The sequence below is a fragment of the Pristiophorus japonicus genome, chromosome 16 (genome assembly GCF_044704955.1).
Source record: "Pristiophorus japonicus isolate sPriJap1 chromosome 16, sPriJap1.hap1, whole genome shotgun sequence".
Taxonomy (NCBI): domain Eukaryota; kingdom Metazoa; phylum Chordata; class Chondrichthyes; family Pristiophoridae; genus Pristiophorus; species Pristiophorus japonicus.
The window spans coordinates 10408523-10428259 of NC_091992.1; the positions used below are offsets into that span (position 1 = coordinate 10408523).

Below are 19737 nucleotides of genomic sequence, written 5' to 3' on the forward strand. Positions count from 1 at the left end.
GGGAATCAGAAGTTTCTTAATTCACAGTATCCCATGACACAGGTATAACTAGCTCATTGTCTTTTTAATGCAATTATTGGAGCATTGCTTGTACTTTTCAGGGACTAAAATCATATATGATGCATCATTCTGCAACATCCCTATTTCTTTCTCAAATTACTGTGATCCTATAAGGCTGGAAAAAATACTTATCCTGTTTCTATTCTGTTATTTTCTTTTTAAAAATCTCTAATTTTTGCACTTTGTATTTCAGTTCAAGCTGACTGAACTCTGGCTGTGTGCACGGATAGGTTATGCTTAACATCTGTGGCTCCCAATGATGCCTCTCCTTCCACTCCTAACCATTTAAAAAATTCTCCTTCAACCCTCTACTGTGTCTTGGTTTTGTTTGCCTGCCCGCATTTTGCTGCCGCCTGTTGCCATACTTTCTAACACTGCCATTAGTGGTCCTCAATCAACTAATACGAGCTGTGCTTCTGTGGGATGAAACTGGTCCCGCCAGTTAGGCACAGTAATTATTCAACAGCCTGGTTAAAAGCTGGAGGAAGCAACACAATTAAGAACAATTTGAATGTGGGCAGGACTAAAATATAAATCCCAAGGTTTGATTTTCCGCACTCTACACCCTTTTTATAGGTGAGTCAACATTTGTACCACAGAATGTCTAACATGCCCGCACAGCAAATACCTGACACCATCAGGCAGGAAGAGGGGTAGGAGACTGGAGAGAAATTGTAGGAATGCCATCCAGAAGGAAGGGAGCAATGAAGAGGAGGGAAACTAGCCTAGAATGTCCTGTGTACCTGTTTGTAATTGGCCGAAAATCCTTAGGAAGCAGGGTGATTGTTTGTGTCTGTGCCTATTGGTAGCTCAATAATCGGACTTCTTACAATGACTTGTTTTAGCTAAACGTTTTTCTGATTTGTTCACTTATGATTGCATCCATTTTCAAATTTTTTAAGCTTTGAAGCTTTTTGTCAACTTTCAGATTCGTGACCTGTTTAAATTTTGCAATTGACATTCTCGTGGTTTTACATTGCATTTTATTTTGTTCCTTTCAGTCCAAGCGCTCTATCTAACTTGATTATACAATCTTGGATTTCTAATTCGGACGAGATACTGTCTGTCATTACAAAATGTACTTTTGCATTTATTTCTCCTTGACCATTTTTCTACTGTCCTTTCCTGTCAGTATTGACTACTTGCTGGGGTGTGTTTCTGTACGTGCTGGTTCCCCTTTGGTATTTGTTCCACATCGCCATTATTCATGTGTGAGCTGTGACAGTGAGTGTTGCTCGGCTTCTTGATTGCAGAGGTCACCAAATTCAAGTCGATCTTGTCAAATGCACTTGCAGAGTGTTTGGTGGATAAGGGGCATTAAACCTGGGCCAGCCCCACTCTTGTCCTCCCTTGCCCCCCCCAAAAAAACCCTTCCAGGGTACTGAGGCCAAATGTGGTACTACTGCTACCATGCTGGCTGTGACCAGCTGATTCAACATGGACAGAATCTGTAACTTTTCTAGTCTGAGTAGTTCAGCTGCTGTGTAAAGGGCCATCAGTGGAGCCTGCTTACATGTAAAATCTGAAATCTGCATGTCTTTCCTCCTGTACTTTTAGAGCCTTGATGGTGTCTTGTATTATGTGTATTGGCCCTTTATCAAGGCTATTCAATAAAAGAAAAAGAACGCACATTGTGTAAAAGCTATGTTTAAAGTCAATTACCAGTGGTGTAATTCTATGGACCTGAAATTGGTGGACTTACCGTCCGTTGCTGCCGAGTTTTCTCTGCGGTCACCCTGGTTTCTGGGCGGTCTCCCCTCCGAGCGAGTTTGGTAGAGGCCTCCTGTGACGGGGAGAGAAGACCGCTGGGTACCGTCCGCTGGGTGCGCCGCCCATAAGCGTCCTCCCGCCCGCTGAGCTGCCAGTTTGGTCTGGGCGGTTCTCCGCTGCAGCAGAGGAAAAGACCGCCACGTGGAGGCAGGTCTAACCTCAACGGTAAGTATGAAGACCTGCAAAAAAAAGTTAGTCCACTTTTCTTTAATTTTTTTGCAGGGATTCAGGTGGATGGGGTCCCTTAGTGTTTTTAAAAAAAAAATGTTTTGAAAACATTTTATTTCATCAGTTCCCCCTTCCCGGGGCCTGACTCAATCCTCGGCGATATTTTGCCGAGGATTGCATTTGCTGCTGAGAATGGGAGCTGCCACCCAGAATCAGCGTGTAAGTCCCATTTTTGCCACCGGGCGGTCTTTCCCAGATTTTTCCATGAAACTTCCGCCCAAAGTACCGTCAGGATCTCAGCGATCCTTTGGACGGTACTTGGGTGGAACTTAGCTTTCACCAATTTCTGGCCCTATATCCAGAGAGCTTTGCAGTTTTGCTCAGTTGGTATCACCTTTGCCTCTGAGTGAGAAGATTAAGGGTTCCTATACTACTCCCAAGACTTGAGCATATTGACAGCAGTGCAGAATTGAGGGAGTGTTGCATTGTAGGAGTTACTGTCATTTCGGCTAAGCCTTTATACCGAAGCCCTATCTGATAGGTTGTTCAGATAGATGTAAAAGATCCTAGGGTACTTTTTGAAAAAGTGCCAGGTGTTCTCCAAGTGTCTTGACCAGTCCTCCCTAAATTAATGTACAGCAGGCACCTCAAAGCACTGAAGAAGTACCACCAACGCTGCCTCTGCAAGATCCTAAAGATCCTAAAAATCCATTGGCAGGATAGGCGCACCAATGTCAGTGTTCTCGCTCAGGCCAACACCCCCAGCATTGACCACGCTTGAACAGCTCCGATGGACGGGCCACATTGTCCGCATGCCCGACACTAGACTCCCAAAGCAAGCGCTCTACTCTGAGCTCCGACACGGCAAGCGAGCCCCAGGTGGGCAAAGGAAATGCTTCAAGGACACCCTCAAAGCCTCCTTGAAAAATTGCAACATCCCCCACTGACACCTGGGAATCATTGGCCCAAGACCGCTCAAAGTGGAGGAGAAGCATCCGGGAAGGCACCGAACACCTCGCGTCTCTTTGCCAGGAGCATGTGGAACCCAAACGCAAACAGCAGAAGGAGCGCAATGACAACCCAAGCTCCCCCACCACCCACCCCTTCAACCATCATCTGCCCCACCAGTGACAGAGACTGTAGGTCCCACATTGGTCTCTTCAGTCACCTGAGAACTCATATTAGTGTGGAAGCAAGTCATCCTCGACTCCGAGGGACTGCCTAAGAAGAAGAATGCCACCAAAAACAGATTAACTGATTCTCCTCATTTGCAGTCTGTGGGACTTTGTATGCAAATGAGGTACACTTTTTGCCTACACACAGTCACTTGACCTCAGAAGTAATCCATTGGTTGTGAGGAGCTTTAGGGTATACTTTAGGCTGTGAGCCGGATGTGTCCTATAAATGCAGGTTCTTCCTTTCTTGTGATGCCACTGGATTGACTGCCACTGGACACTGGTATCCTGCAACACCGAAATATAGAGAAAAATAAAACAAAAACTGCAGGTGCTGGAAAAAAAGAAAAAGACTTGCATTTATTAGCACCTTTCATGACCCAGGACATCCCAAAGCGCTTTACAGTCAATGAAGTACTTTTGAAGTGTCATTGTTGTGATGTGGGAAACGCATAACCGGTCTGGCAGCATCTATGGAGTGAACAGATGAATGAACATTTTGGATGTCGATCCTTCGTTATTTTGAGGGAGGGTCGAAACCAGAAAAATGAACTCCATAGATGCTGACTGACCTGCTATGTGTTTCGAACATTTTTTATTTTTATTCCATTTCCTATAGCATTTTGGGGCATTAATAATCCTTAATACGCTCTGTTCTGTTTGTGTTTTAAACCTGATTGGTTAGGTCAATTTTTCACATTTCAGTTGTGTATAAATTCCAAAGCAGACTGGTGCAAAAAGCTGAACTTTTATTTCAGCTTCAAAATGTAAAATGAGCTTGTAAAATCCTCAGTGTAATTTGTACCTTTTCCTGGATTAAATGCAGTGTCATTGCATGTAGGTTATGGTTATCTTCAGAGCATTTATGCTATATCAGTGTGACGTTCTCATTTCTTCATTTACGGTCACTAATGGTATTTTTGAATGACTACTGATATATAACCCATGCGAACTGTCATAGGAAAAGCTCTGGAATTGCCTGCCTATACCTCTCCGCCTCTCTTTCCTCCGTTAAGACACTCTTTAAAACCTACCTCTTTGACCAGGCTTTTGGTCATCTGCCCTAATTTCTCCTTATGGTGGTGGTGGTGTCAACTGTGGCTCAGTGGGTAGCACACTTGCCCCTGAGTCAGAAACATAGAAAATAGGTGCAGGAGCAGGCCATTCAGCCCTTCTAGCCTGCACCGCATAGGTTCGAGTCCCACTCCAGGAACTTGAGCACAAAAATCTAGGCTGACGCTCCACTGCAGTGCTGAGGGAGTGCTGCACTGTCGGAGGTGCTGTCTTTCAGATGAGATGCTAAACCGAGGTCCCGTCTGATCGTAAAAGATCCCATGGCATTATTTCAAAGAAGAGCAGGGGAGTTCTCCCCGGTCCTGGCCAATATTTATCCCTCCATCAACATAACACAAAAAAACAGATTATCTGGTCATTATCACATTGCTGTGAGTGGAAGTTTACTGTGCGCAAGTTGGCTGCTGTGTATTCCACATTACAACAGTGACTACATTTTAAAAGTACGTCATTGGCTGTAAAGCGCTTTGAGATGTTTGGTGGTCGCGAAAGGCGCTATATAAATGCACGTCTTTCTTATGTGGCTCAGTGTCAAATTTTTGGATTTAAAATACTCCTCTGAAGCACCTTAGGACATTTTACTACATTAAAGGCGCTACATAAAAACAAGTTGTTATCTGATTGAGTTTCAAACTTGGCTTTCAGGAAAGAAAGGACAATGTCAGTCAGTTTCTGTTTTCTATACAGCAGCGTTGAATTAAACTCATTCGGGGGGGGGATTGGGTTGTGCAACATATTGTCCTCCAGGCACATAGTGATGAAAATGGGTCTGTTGCAAGGTTCATACTTTGGGAGGCTCAACTAGTTACTAGATGGAACAGCTAAACCTCCCTCTGGCACTAAATCATGTTCAATTCAGCACTAATGGGAAACCTCCGAAGATTATGGTAATGGAATGGAAGTGTCACACTGATGTAGTAAGCGATGATGATCAACTGAAGTTGCATTTTTGAAGTGTTCTCGCGACAGAGTAAAGAGGGATTTGTGTCTTTATTTTATTATGCATCAGTTCAGCCTGATAAACAGCTATGTTTTGTTCTTGCTGTCTGATTTTATACTGCTTGTGGTCTGTTCTACTCTGGGTTCCTCTGAAACACAAAAGGTCACTGCATATGTATCTAAAAATGCGAGATTATTTTTGAGGAAACAAAGTATGCGGAGCCCATTTTTCCCAGCAATACACTTATTATTGGCAAGGATCAACTAACTTGAAGGGGATGGATGGGTTTGTACCTGTGTATGTGGTGTTGAGTGCACAGTGTGATGTGCCAAATCCACTTGTTTACTGGAGTTGCATAACTTTTTGTGGCTTCACATTACTTTCAGATCGCATCGCTCGAAGCAGAACCCATCAATTGGCTGCTTTGTGGCAGAATTTTTGCTCCAAATTTACAACAACATGCATCTAGTGTGATAATTCTAGTATAGCAAAGGCATAACTCTATTGAACCTGTGTTATACCTGACCATGGGGATGCTTGTAGCTGAAATTAGAACTGCAAATCCTAGCCACCTGTGTGAAGAAGCTAGGCTCTGATATTTTCACTGCATCGTGGTTTTGCCGTCTTAATTATATTAAGATTTTCTGTTCCTCGCAAAGCTATATAAAACATTAATCGACTTTCATGTCGGGAAAGAAAGATGTACATACTTTATGTAAATGTGCATTTATTACAACACTGTTTCGAACAGGTAATTAGGTGCAATCATCAAATGTGCATGCTAGCTATAACCTGAAACTGATACCATAGATACTTATTTTAAGTATTTTTAAACTAGTAGTTACATACATATCAACGCAAATTTAAAAAAATTAATTTCTTTTCAAAGCATAAAACCCAACTGTTGGCAGACATTGAGCAGAGATAAAGCACTTAATTGCAGGAAGGAAGAGGAGATTAAAAGAAAACGAACTGGCCCAGAATACTCCTGTATATGCCATCTTTCTGCCAGTTTGGTTAATTACCACCACCTCAAGGTTGAAGAATTGTGCATGAAAAGCTGAAGAATAAGGCAAAAGATAAATAACTTGAAAATGGGAGGAAGGGAGAAGAATAAAATGATACACATTCTTTAACCCTGGCCACTGGCTGATTTTTCAGAATCAAAAATAACATCTTTGCTGTTAAAAAGTGCTACATTATGTAAAATTTCCATGTTAAGCTGTGTCACCTCTCTGTTCCTTCATTTTTTTGGAATAAGCAAAAATCTTAAAGTGCCTTTGTTCTGTTATTTAGGTATTGCAGTCCTCAAAGACGATGATCTTTCTTTCAGTTACTGTGCTCAGTGTTGTGTAAATGCTGCCAACAGCTCAGGAGTGTTTGTTGGCATGTTTTTGCAGACGGTGCATGACAGGATCTCATTGAACATTAGTTAATGCTGCTTTGGTTGGGGCTAAGCTATATTTGAATGATTCATCTCTTAACTCGGTGAAGATAACAAAAAACAGATAAACGTTGCATATATATCTGTGTTGGAACACTACAGTTGCCGTGCTTTTTCTCAGGTGTTCTGCAGCGTTAAATTTAATCTCTCATCTGCATTGGTAAATCACTTTGTTTATCTTCCCTTAGAAATCAGATTGGGAAGTAGCCGTGAAATGCATAAACAAGAAAAATCTGTCAAAATCGCAAATCCTGCTCGGGAAAGAAATCAAAATATTAAAGGTACAGTGTTCCCTTGTGTCTGATTTGTCAGTAGATAAAATAAAGGTTGTGAAATTATGTTCAGTGCTTGGATATTAGTTTACTCCACTTAAAAATAGACACTCAAGTAGCAATTTCCATGTGCTATTTTCATGAGTCTGGTACTGGATTCAAGTTGGGAACAGGAACAGGAGTAGATTTAGCTCCTTGAGCCGACTTTGCCATTCATTGAGATCCTGGCCGATATGTGACCTAATTCCATCATATCCTTTGGCCCATATCCCTTAATACCTTTGGTTCACAAAAATCTATCAATCTCAGATTTGAAATTAACAATTGATCTAGCTATCAATTGCTGTTTGCAGAAGAGAATTCAAAACTTCTACCACCCTTTGGACTAGAAATTCCCCAGCCTGTCCTTATTTTAAAAATAATGACATTTTAATGAATAAATAAGAATAAAAGTTGCGCCATTTTTTAAGGGGGTAAATTTGGCCACAAAATACAGCTGTCCTTTTTTTAAAAAAAAAGTGTTGCACAACGATTGGCGTTAAAAAGCGCGATGTCGCCAACTTTAACCCGAGGCCTATCAACACCAGAAATACAGACCCCAGGAGGGGAGAGAAAACAACAAAAAAATTGCAAAATATTCACAAAACATTTACAAGACCCTTAATTGCTGCAAAAGAATTAAAAAATAAAAACCTTAACTTACCTTTTTCGCAGGTCTTCCTACTTACTGACGGTTCTGAGACTGCACACCTGCTTTTCTCGTGCATTTGTTTTCATCCCAAAACGGGTTAGCCGAATGGCCAAACTTAGGCGGTGCATTTTTTTTCTGCGTTGCACATTGGTGATTCGATTTTTGGCGACATTTTCAAAACGCCATTCTTACGAAATTTTGACCACTTCATTTTAAGAACAAAAAAGCACTTTTAACGCAAAAAAAAAATCACGTTAGGCTGGGGAAATTCTAGCCCTAACTTCACTCCTGAAAGCTCTGACATTTTTAGACTATGCCATCTAGTCCTAGACTCGCCAACCAGCAGAAATAGTTTCTCTCTCTCTAGCCCATCAGTTCCTGTTATCTTGAAAACTTCGATCAAATCATCCATTAACCGTCTACATTCCAGGGAATACAACCCTAATTTGTGTGATCGCTCCTTGTAATTTAACAAGTTGGTTTGTATATAAATACAAGTTGTTGTTGTAATGGTGAACCATGTGGTATGATGTATTTTCTAACTATGCTCGTGACATCTAGTGGTACAATGTTTTATTTATATTGTCATGTTGCCCAATTTCATTCTTTCATTAGATATTACTGGCACTTGGAAATTGGTTTAATTTTGATATTGATACAAGCACTACTTATATGTTTTGTTTTTTTCCTTTCAATTCCCCATTTGCCTTGCTTATGTGATGCACAGGCCTCCTTAAAAAAAATTCTTGGGACAATCCTGCGGATGCTTTGAAAGTAACTTATGTTGCTTTCCAAAGTACTTGCCAAATCACCAAAATAAACATGGTAATAAATAGAACATTTATTACACTGAAAATATGGGCCTTTAATATGTGCAAATGTTCACTTGGTGTTTAATCTTTGCCACTATCGTTTTCAAAGCAGAGCGAGTGTTGCTTTGTTGCAGTACTGTGATGCCCAATGTCTTACTGGTAGCTGTAAGAGATTTTGAGGCTGTATGATTTACACAAATGAAACCCTGCCGAAGTAGCCGATGAATACTGCTCACCTTGACTGATCAGCTCAGTTTGGTGATCACTATGATGTAAGAAAGGTAGTTTGGACAGCCGTATTTAATAGAGATATGTAGGTCAGATTCCTGTATTTCCATAGCCATCACCACCTTCTCTCTACTACCAGGAGCTGTACCACCTTCCTTTACACAACTTTATTAGTGTCTGATACATGGTTGAAAAAATGAATATCTTTCTTGTGAGAAAAACAAAAAAAAGACTTGAAAGATTCTGCTGTGCCCTGTTACAATAATAGAAGGACTAAGCTTCAGTTGTTTCCTCTGTACATTATTTCAGTTCTGATTTTGTGCTTTTCATTTTAGGAGCTTCAACACGAGAACATCGTAGCACTTTATGATGTTCAGGTAAGATGCTTAGTATTACTCTGGTTTGTTTTTGTCACTTTTATAGTAATTAATTAACCGTTCTTTCAAAGAGCATTTATTATAGCTATCATTTCAAGTCAAAACTAGCTAAATATACAAATTAATTAATGTGGGTGTACCCAAGAGCTACGTCATCTGTCTCTTATGGACATGAGTTAATTTGATTTTACAGATTGAAGTTTCTGTACTCCGCTAAAATAATAAAAGTTTATTATTTAAGGGAAGAGAAATATTTAGTGTTGAAGTTTTTTAGGGATGTGTTTTCTCTAAAATACAGAACCACTGTTAACAATGTGCACCATTAGCACGGTTTGTTGCATCAGTGTTTTACCACCAGAGCACGGGGTCAGGATAATACCAGATCATTTAGCAGAAGATGTGCATGCGATTTCTCAGTCTAATTATATTTTGTCTGCTAACTTTGATCACTGACCCAGAGATTACCTCATTCAGTTCTGGTTATATATATGCTGCAGTATATATACTGCTTGTACTTCAGCATATTTGTTTTAAATTACACTACCTAAACTATCCTTATTGAAGTGTTACATAGAGTGAAGAACTTGTTTTTAAAACTCTTCTAAACACAACTTGAACACAGCAAACTGCATTGAAGCTTTTTGTTTTGTTGTGACCTACTCCATATTATTTGCTGAAAAAAATAACACCCTGTGAATGACTCACACCATTATTAATGAGCAGATCAGTTAGCAGCTTGTGGCATGGAAGAGATACCCTGTGAATTGCAATCGCCACAAGTTGCTGGACGATTTGCGTTACCTTCGCGAAAATGGCATCTCTCCCTTAACCTCCATACAAGTTTCATAAAGTTGCTATATTTGTAAATTAGTTGCCCATTAAACTCGCCATAGAAAGTTGTCTAGCAATTAACAGCATAAGTACTCTTAATGACATGATAATTGTTAATGACTGTCAATCAACATCTCGTCTAGAAAGTGAACAATTCAAAGTGTGAAGTTTTCAAGTAGTGAATTGAAAAAGTTACATTTTTTTTTAATTCATGCATTTCATTTCTCTTTCTTTCCCTCTCTTTACTTCTCTTTTGTACCTGATTTGACATTGGGATTCACCCATTCTCAGTCCTTCCGCTATATATTTCTCAAACCTTAAATCTCATTGGTTAAGGAGATACAGTTGGTCCTGTCGATCACCAAGGTTTCAGATGCCGTGTTGTCCTCGCTGCACCGTTATCTGCTCGCAATCCAGGGCAACATTTTTTGAGTAGGTACAGCAAGGCCAAATGCTTGGCCCCAACACTAATGTGCCTTAACTGTGCCTCAAAAAAACACTTCCTACTGCATCAGCATGATATTTCTATTTTTTCACAGCACTTTGCTTAATGAGCCAAGTTGCAGGCAGTTTGTGCCCAATATGTCTGCTCATGCTCCTGTTACCACTATATAGTGCCATTAATGTGTCAAAAATACTTACATCGTTGCCTGTGGCATTTTACTGTATATTCTTAAAAGGAATTTAATCTGGAAGCCCATATATTGTAACCACACCCATGTGGGCAAACCTGTAGAGCAGAAACACCCACCGAGTTGGACTGATACTTTTGCAACATTTTACATGTACTCAATGGAGGAGGGTGGAATATAATCAGAAATTGGGGGGATGTGGTTTTCTAGGTAGCAGTTAGATCAAGAAGTAGTATGGACTACTAACTAACTTAACGTGCTTCTGATGTGATATCAGGGTTGTTTGATATTCGTTGTTCTGATGTGTTTTTAGTGTGAAAAACATGACTTCAGGATTCAATCGGTGCTTGATTTATGTGAAAAGTTGTGGCGTAAATGGTCTGTGTGAGTGTGTGTGACAAAGGAGGGATCGAAGGCTATTGCACAGTACTTGAGGAGATAGATATTTTGTTTGTGTGACTACCTTGAATGTAACCAAACTTTGAAACGCAGCTATCTGTGATCAGCTGTTACAGATGTCGATGTATGCAGGTACTGATCTAGAAGTGCTGTAAACATTCCATGATTCTATGACCGTAAAAATCTGAAGAAACAATTGTGGTCAGAAAGGCTACCTGAGCTTCTAGATCCACAGTGTTGGTGTTGTGAAGTGGTAAACCTGGCAGTCACCCACAATTGCCGAAGATGCTAAATTGTGGCAGTTACCATAATAAAGCAGCAGGATGTCATTCTTTGAATATGGGTGAGTTCTTTGCAACAAAATGGGGAACCTGCACAAAGCCCGTCAGCCTTGTATTTAATGTTGCTTTATGTACTTTTTTGAGTCTCAACGTCGAGAGCATGCAAAAATCAAGCACAGACAGCGGAAAGAGCGTGCGGCAAACCAGTCCCACCCATCCCTTCCCTCAACGATTATCTGTCCCACCTGTGACAGAGTCTCTGGCTCTCATATTGGACTCTTCAGCCACCAAAGAACTCACTTCAGGAGTGGAAGCAAGTCTTCCTCGATTCCGAGGGACTGCCTATGATGATGATCATGTACTTTTTCCAATCTATTAGCAAAGGGTAGTTGCTATATTTATGTACAAATTTTAGTTGAGTGTTAAGCTTCCAACCTCTTGATGGCCAAGAACTGCAGTTTCTCACTGGGTTGCTGGATGGAGTTATTCACAGCTGAGCGCTCCATCTGACAACAGACGGAGATGTTTACAAATGGGCCAGAACAGTACCTGCTGTTGAGTTGCTACACAAGGTATAAAATTGGCTGCGGAGGAGTCTTGCCATGACAGCAGGAAGAAGTAGTCAGCATCTGAAGTAAAACATGATTATATAAGCCATTCCTCTTCCTTTCTTTGCGAGCTGGAAACAACATTGGAAAGGAAAGTTACAGAAGTGATTTTTTTTCCCCCTCCTTTCTTTCATTCTGCTAAAGTAAACTGCACTATGCATTTGCAAAAATCAAAGCTCATGCTGGATACCAGAGCAAAATTGCTGTTGTGGTTTTTCAGAAGGCTGGAATTTCAGCATTGTTGATGCTTGCTTCTCCGGCTCTGAAATACCAGAAATTGGGTAATGCACTGTCTAAAATGTTAAATGTCAGTGTGGGAACAAAACAAAAATTGCAGTAGATTTTTTTTTGTAGTTGATCCACTGAACTGTGCTTTAGTTTGGCTTTTACAAGCCTGTGTGCCACACAGTTCATGCTGGATGATGACCAATAACATGGCAGCTCTCTATTATATCCCAAGAGGAGGATGTTGAGGAAAGAAACTACTGCATGTTAAATAGAAAATAATGGACACTGGGGAATTATTCCAATACAGTAATCTAATTGAGGGGGTGGGGGGGGGGGTTCAGTTTTTAAAATGTAATATTAGCTAACCCCTGTGGCATTGATCATGGGTATTCTGTGGGTCAGGAGCATAGTCTTGTGCTGTTTAGCTGCTAAGATGGAGCTGTGTCTAATCCCTTTAAGGCTACAGCTCAGGCACTCCCTGTGGGGGAGTGGTTTCAGGAGGCAGATCCTGAAGTCCACCAGAGACCAACTGTTGAGAGAAATGTATGCACATTGCCAAAACAAAACTTCCAGCTCCAATCCTTGGTCGAGACCAGATTATCAAAGGTAAAAAAAAAAATCAGGAATGACTTTTTTAAAAAAAATTAAATTACCCTTAGATTTTATTTTTATTGTAATGGGCATGCACTGGATGTAAAACTTTATAAATGCAGATTAGCATTGTGTCTTTCTGGGTAGTCTGCAATTTGGAGCATTGTTGTGTTTAGCTGCTAGCCTGATGCTTTAAGGCCACTGCCTAGGTTTTCCTTGTGGGGTAATGGTTTAAATGGATCCTGAGGTCAATTAAAGGCCCTGTTGGCAGCAGCAGCAGCTGCTTGGGTCCTTAGTTTTTTCTCACAACAACCTCTCCATGTTCTCTCAAGATCAGACAATTAGCAGAAAGTGGCAGGATTTATTTCTTTTTTGTATAGTTTTTTAGTCCACTTTTTACACTTGTGACAAAGACGATCATTATGGAGGACCCTTTACCCTAATATTTTTTCTAAAATTCTGTTTACCTACTGTGTATCACTTCGCTCATAAATTTGAGACTCTAATGCTGCTCAACTGCACTGTATATAACAAAACTGGAGTTAGAAAATAATCTTGCGGTTTCCTCCAATTTGCAGAATTCAATCCACAAATGTTTTGGCGTTACAGATACAGTGAGGATCTTGGGCGTTTTATTATAGTGCAGCAACAGAGTTAGTACAATATAGGCACATATTGCCGTCAGTTGATTTTTGTAGTTTTTTTTTCAGTAATATAGATGACTTTGTTTCATTCAGCAACTAGCTCACATTTCAGATACGGTCAGAGTTGGTTTTAAAGTAATTTTCTTTGTGCATTCAGACTAAGAAGCTGGATGTGTGTTTTTCTTTCCCCGTTTTGTTTTAATGCATTTGCACGCCATAGCTAGCTTTAAAAAAAAATAAAATTATAAATGCTTTCTTAAATATAAGAAAGGAGTTTTGTTTTCCAGTACTTTTCACAAATACTAACCGTTCCGTATTGACATTGCAGGTCATCCTGGCAGATGAAGATGATCCAGTTTGTCTAGGGTTCTGAGTGCAAATGTACTTGAACTTGGTAAAAGAATTTGAACAGTTGCGAGTTCATTGTAACTCGAATTTTGATGTGTTTTGGAACATAGATTTACAAACTAGGGACCCTGAGTCATAGGGAGTCTGTGAGGGGATCCCAGGAGGTCACTAAATTCATCAGACTTCTGTATTTTGTTGAATGTTATTTCTGTTTTATACTAATATATAAATGATTTCTGCCATGATAGTTTTCCTCTGACGAGCTGGCAATGGCTTTGGAAGTTAGCACAGGGGTCCCTAGGGGTGCATTAATACATGCTGGAGCACCTTTGAAGTTTGAGAGCCATAGTTTTAGAAGAGGACTAGCAATGGACTAAGATTGATTTGCAAAATGTCCATCTGGTAATTTCTCACATGGTGAGTTCCCAGTTCCAGTTGGGACCAGTTGCTGTTTTAATTTTGCTTTTCAACGCATATCAATTCTGTTTAATTCTAAGGAAGCATTTCACACTTTTGTTTGCTGTACAGGGTATATTCAGAGTCCAACAATGTTTTTGACATTATTTTAATTGTGTTGAATTGTAGTGTCTATCTATGCAACAGGGCTCTTTACCCAAGACTAGCACGTGCTTTTTAACAACAACTTTCAGAACACAGCTTGGAGTCAGTTATATGAAATCCTTTTGGGTCTTGAATGCTTCAATAACATTACACCTGAGCCTTCTCTTCTCTGGTGTAAAAATTCCCAACTTCTGCAGCCTCTTATAACTCAGGTGTTTATAATCTCAGCTAGCAATTTAGTTGTCCTTTGCGACGCGCTGTCCAATGCCTGGATTAATTTCTCATGAGTAACCAGAATTGTACACAGCACTGTAGTGTGACCTAACCAGTGCACTGCACAAACTCAAAAATCAATTCATCTAGCTATCAAGTTCATATTAGCTCTCTACTGTTGGTGTGCACTGAGCTAACAGCTTCGTCGGTCTATCGACCAGTACCCTCAATCTATCTCTTCATCTTGTATTGTAGAATAATACTAGGTTAGCTTATATTATTACTAGTTATTACCCTTTCCCAATCTTCTGATTTTGTATTTGCCCACATTGTGACATCTGACATTTTTAGCCCAGCTCCCCAAGCTATCCTGGTCATTATGTATTTTATCAACCTCTTCCTAGTTGTGATCAAACTAAACTGGTACCTGAAGTAGGGTTCATACCCAAGCAGACATATATCCATTAGATTTCATGTTCAGTGCTTTAACTATTCATTCAGCTTGCCATTAAAGGTAGGAGCGTCATTTAACTGCTATGAGAGAATGGTGTTTGCAGTGCCTCCCATTTTAGTTTCATTTGCACATTTGAGTGCGAGTTGGAGTTCAAGACCTGACCCTTGCACCAGGTCTCTCCATCCTGGGTGTCACTCTTGTTCAGGCATGCGTGCAGGATGTAAATTTCTGGCATGCTATCTGAGATGATGCCATTTCATCCAAAACTAAACCGGATGCATCATAAGTGAGTATGAAGCATAGGAGAGAATAGAAAGTCTTCACGGTGGGGTGGGCCAGGCCTTGCATCACACCCCAAATTCAGGCCACCTCAGGAGAGTGAGTGCTTTGTGTTACAGCTGTCACACCGTGAGATTGTATATTACAAATGGATATTTGTTTTCAGGCCCCATTAAGGAAGTTGTAATAGTCATTTGCATGTGGCTGCCATCTAATTACTGCTTTATATTATGTGACTGTGAATTGATTGCCACGGCTTACTTAATGATGCCTGAAAATTAATGTCCCAGCAGCCATTATGGTGGGACTTGAGTTCTGAGTATTGAACTGCCTGAAATGCTCTCCAAACAGCACTTTCAGTTCTTCGCATACAGCTCTGATGGAGTCTTTTTTTCCAAAACATGTAAAGGTTTGAGTATTTTCAGTAATGACATTTGATCTCAGCCTACTTGCCTTCACACCATATCCCTAAATCCCTTCTCCAAATTTGTCCCATTACAGCTTGAAACAGTTTATTCACTTCAAGAGCCTTGAGTGCATAACCTAGTTTGATACTTCATTGCAGTATTGCGGGAGTGCTGAATCTTCATTGTCCTTCAAGTCAATGTTAAACATAAGAACATCAGAATTGGGAGCAGGAGAAGGCGATACGGCCCTTCGAGCCCACTCAATAAGATCATGGCTGAACATCGACCTCAACTCCACTTTCCCGCCCGATCCCCATATCCCTTGATTTCCCATGTCCAAAAATCCATCTATCTCACCTTTGAATATACTTAACGATTCAGCATCCACAGCCCTGTGGGGCGGAGAATTCCAAAGATTCACAACCCTCTAGTGAAGAAATTCCTCCTAATCTCAGTCCTAAATGGCCGACTCCCTATCCTGAGACTATGTGCCCTCGTTCTAGACTCTCCAAACAGTGGAAACAGCCTCCCAGCATCAACCCGGTCAATCCTCCTCAGAATTTTGTATATGTCAATGAAATAAACGATGGCTCCATCTGCTTATTCCAGTGCCTCGGGTGGATGTTAAAGGTCCTCCTTTGAAGAAAAGCAGGCAGTTCTCTTGGTTTTTTGGCCAATCCACCATTCCTCCCTTAATCAACGCCACCAAAACAAAACATCTCATTACCGTTGGTAGGCCCTTGTTGCTTTATGCAAAAAAGCTGCCACACTGACCCCTACATAAGTTACTGCACAATATAATTTATTCCATGTGGAGCACTTTAGGATGCTTCTGAGAAACCTTGAAGTGCTAAAAAATGCAAGTTATCTTTTGTATAATACTCTCTATTTTTGATGTATTTCTCTCATATCAATCATTTTGCACTTAATTGCCTCTGTCATCTATTCGATTGAATCCTTCTGAATATAGTTACATTTTTGCTCATCATTTTCATGTTGGTATCCTCTGTAAACTTGGAAATTTCGCTTGCTGTCACATATTGGAAAAAGCAAGGGTCTCAAAACTAATCCCTGGGTAACCCTGGTCTTGACCTCTTTCAAGCTTGAGACTGCCTCAAATTAAGGATGCCCTTTGTTTCCTGTTTTAAACCAATTTTCTATCCTCTGCTGATCTTTTTCCCCATTTTGTGACCTGACTAATAATCGCTGATGTGGGACCTCGTCAGAAAGTTTGACAATCCAAGCACATTCTATCCGCCTCATTGCCATTGTGCAGCATCAGTAATATTTTCAGAAACCTTCCAGTCAATAAAGTAGATCTTCCTTTTGTGAGTCATTGCTTTGGCAATTGTTAACATCAGTTGTTTCCTAACACTAATGTTAAACTTACATGTATTTCTGAACTCTTTGTTTAAAAACAGTATTGTTACCTGGCCACTTTCCAATCTTCTGGAATCTCCCAAATTAAGCAAACTTACCAAAATGTTACTTGTCGTGCTTGAGTTTGTCATCTAGTTACTTTTGTCACTCATCAGGGTCTCTTGCAGAAAAACATTTAAAATTCTTGGATTTGGACTTTGTTTTAACGGTGAGGGGATTTTATTTTAAATAATAAAACAATTACTGAGAGGACATGGCGTCCTTTACAAGCATATTTATTGTTAATTCTTTTAACTTGATTGCTTTGACCCCATTGTAAATCATAGTCAAATTCAAACTTTGGCATTACCAGAGTAGAATGTACACAATTCAAACAATAGAGATGACTTGTTTATCACTGTTTCATTCAATGTTGAAATCTGCTGTAAAGAATTTTATATGTGTACATTGTGTGTTCAAGATATGACCAGGAATGTGCATTATTCTCCTACACATAGTGGCAACAAAGTTGGTAAGTCATTTCAGTGAATTATTCAGGCAATTGAGTCTACAGTTACTGGTCTGAACAGCCACTTGCAAAGTATAGTTCCGAATCCTATGGGCAGTAACTCAATTCCATCCTGCAAGCTACATAATGTTTTTATGGTTTTTTTTATCTGGTAAGGTATTGCACAGCTCTGTCTTAACCAGGATCTTGCCATACTTTGTGGGTGCAGGGGGTTTTGAAGGGTGGATTTAAAATACTGCAGATAGGATTGTAAAAGAATAAACATGTTTGGCAACAGTGGTTTACGGCCAATAATCCATCTATTGATCTGGGACTGCACCACAGACATCAACAACAACTTGCATTTATATAGCACCGTTAGCATAACAACATCCCAAGGCACTTCACAGTGGCCTGAGGGGGAGAAAAAACCACCGAGCCAGAGTTCAAAAGGAGAGATGTTGTAGGGCTGGATGAGGCTAGAGATGGGGAGGGATGAAGCTGTGGAGAAATTTAAACACAAGGATGACAATTGTAAGTTTAAGGCATAGAGAGAGTGGTGGGAGTACTGAGAACTAAGGCGAGGTCAGGTATGATGGACAAGCAAGACTTGGTGTGGGAAAGGATATATGCAGCAGAGTTTTGAATGAGCTGAAGTTTGTGGAGTATGGAAAACCAGCCAGGAGAGCTTTGTAATAATTAAACCTGGTGGTGACAAGGCATGTATGAAGGTTTCATTGGCAGATGGGCTGAGATAAATACGATGATGGATGATACTATGAAGGTGCAATTTGACGGGCTTTGTGATGGAGAGAATATAGAGTTGGAAGTTCAGTTTGTGATTGAACAGTATATCCAGGCTGTGAATAGTCCGATTCAGCCTGATACAGTGGCCAGGGAAAGGAATGTAATTGGTGGCGAGCTTATGGAGTTTGTGGTAGGGGCTGCAAGCAAAGGCTTCGGTCTTCCCACTGTTTAGGGTGAGGAAGTTACGGTGGATGAGGTGGGTTAAAATATCATGGTGGCAGTCATGGCGGCTGTCGGCGAGTTTGGTTAAGGCTGTTTCAATTCTGTGATAGGGTGGAAATCTGATTGGAGGGATTCACACGGGATTGGGGAGAGGTAGGCTCTGGGAAGTAACACCACATTCAAGGATCTTGTCGAAGAAAAGGAGAATGGAGATGGGGCTGGAGTTATCATGGATATCAGAGACGGAGGGTTTTTTTGAGAAGCATGTGTGATGGCTGTGGTTTTGAAAGGGAGGGGCGCAATGCTGGAAAATTGAGAGCCATTTGCGATATCTGATGTCATGGAAGCCAGAAAGGGAAGTTGGGGGGAATCGGGCGTTTATGGGGTTGAGGGAGCTGGAATTAGGTCTCATGGAGGAGATGATCTTGGATTGCGTGGGTGGGAAAGGGAGAAACTAGAAAGATGGGTATTCAAGCCCAGACAGAAGCCGGATTGGGAGGAGGTTTGTGTTATTTGGGAAAGTAGGGGCAGATTAGTTATATTAGATATGACACAGTGCTTTATTCTTGGTTCATTTGATACTTTCTGGTGTGTTAAGTATTTTAAAAGCTAAGATTGTTGAGGTAGATTATGTTGAGTGGAGGGGGATATTTGGTTATAAATTTGTGGTCTGTCATGGGTCTGTGTTTTTGAGGGAGTTCTCTCTGATCATGGGTCATATTATTTGCATTGTTTAAGTTCCATGAAATTGAAGGATAAATAACTAAGAATCAGGGAGACAAAGAGAAAGATATGCATGTGAAAAACATGGTGTGATGGTGGAAGTAGGAAGAGAAGCTCCACTGGGGAAGGAAGTTATCTTGTCACGTGGCAGGCTTGGAGAAATCATGTTTTGCATAATCCATTGTAGTAGTGGAAGATGGTTCCCAGCAGTAGTGTTCGAGACTCGTAAACTAATGCTGTAAATGCAGTATATTTGATGTAAAGAACGTTATCACTCACGTAGGATTGCACTGTCATTCTTAAGAGGATCTTCTAACTAATTTGTGCTTGTAATGAATCATTGGGTAGTCCTCGCTTGTGAAAATATAAATAATATTTCATATTAGGTGAAGGGACCAAGTGCAACGTATCCAAGTTTGCTGACGATGCAAAGCTAGGTGGAAAAGTAAGATGTAAGGACGCAAAGAGGTATAGATAGGTTAAATGAGTGGGCAATGAGGTGGCAGATGGAGTATAATGTGGGAAATGTGAGGTTATTCACTTTGGTAGGAAGAATAGAGAAATAATATTTTTCGAATGATGAGAAGCTATTAAATGTTGGTGTTCAGAGAGATTTAGGTGCCCTAGTACAAGAAACACAGAGGGTTAGTATGCAGATGCAGTAAGCAATTAGGAAAGCAAATGGCATTTT

At 40.5% G+C, this 19737-nt stretch overlaps 1 protein-coding gene across 4 annotated transcripts in view; it reads left to right on the top strand.

Moving 5' to 3' along the window:
• The window catches only part of ulk2 (unc-51 like autophagy activating kinase 2), a 110629-nt gene that overhangs the window by 10885 nt on the left and 80007 nt on the right, over nt 1–19737 (top strand). For 3 of the 4 annotated variants that reach the window (XM_070856975.1, XM_070856978.1, XM_070856976.1), the window contains exons 2-3: nt 6820–6912; nt 8970–9011. The exons of the other annotated variant lie outside the window; for it this stretch is intronic. In XM_070856975.1, the coding sequence (XP_070713076.1) occupies nt 6820–6912; nt 8970–9011 (135 nt within the window). The remainder of the gene's footprint in view (nt 1–6819; nt 6913–8969; nt 9012–19737) is intronic. 4 annotated transcript variants of the gene reach the window in all.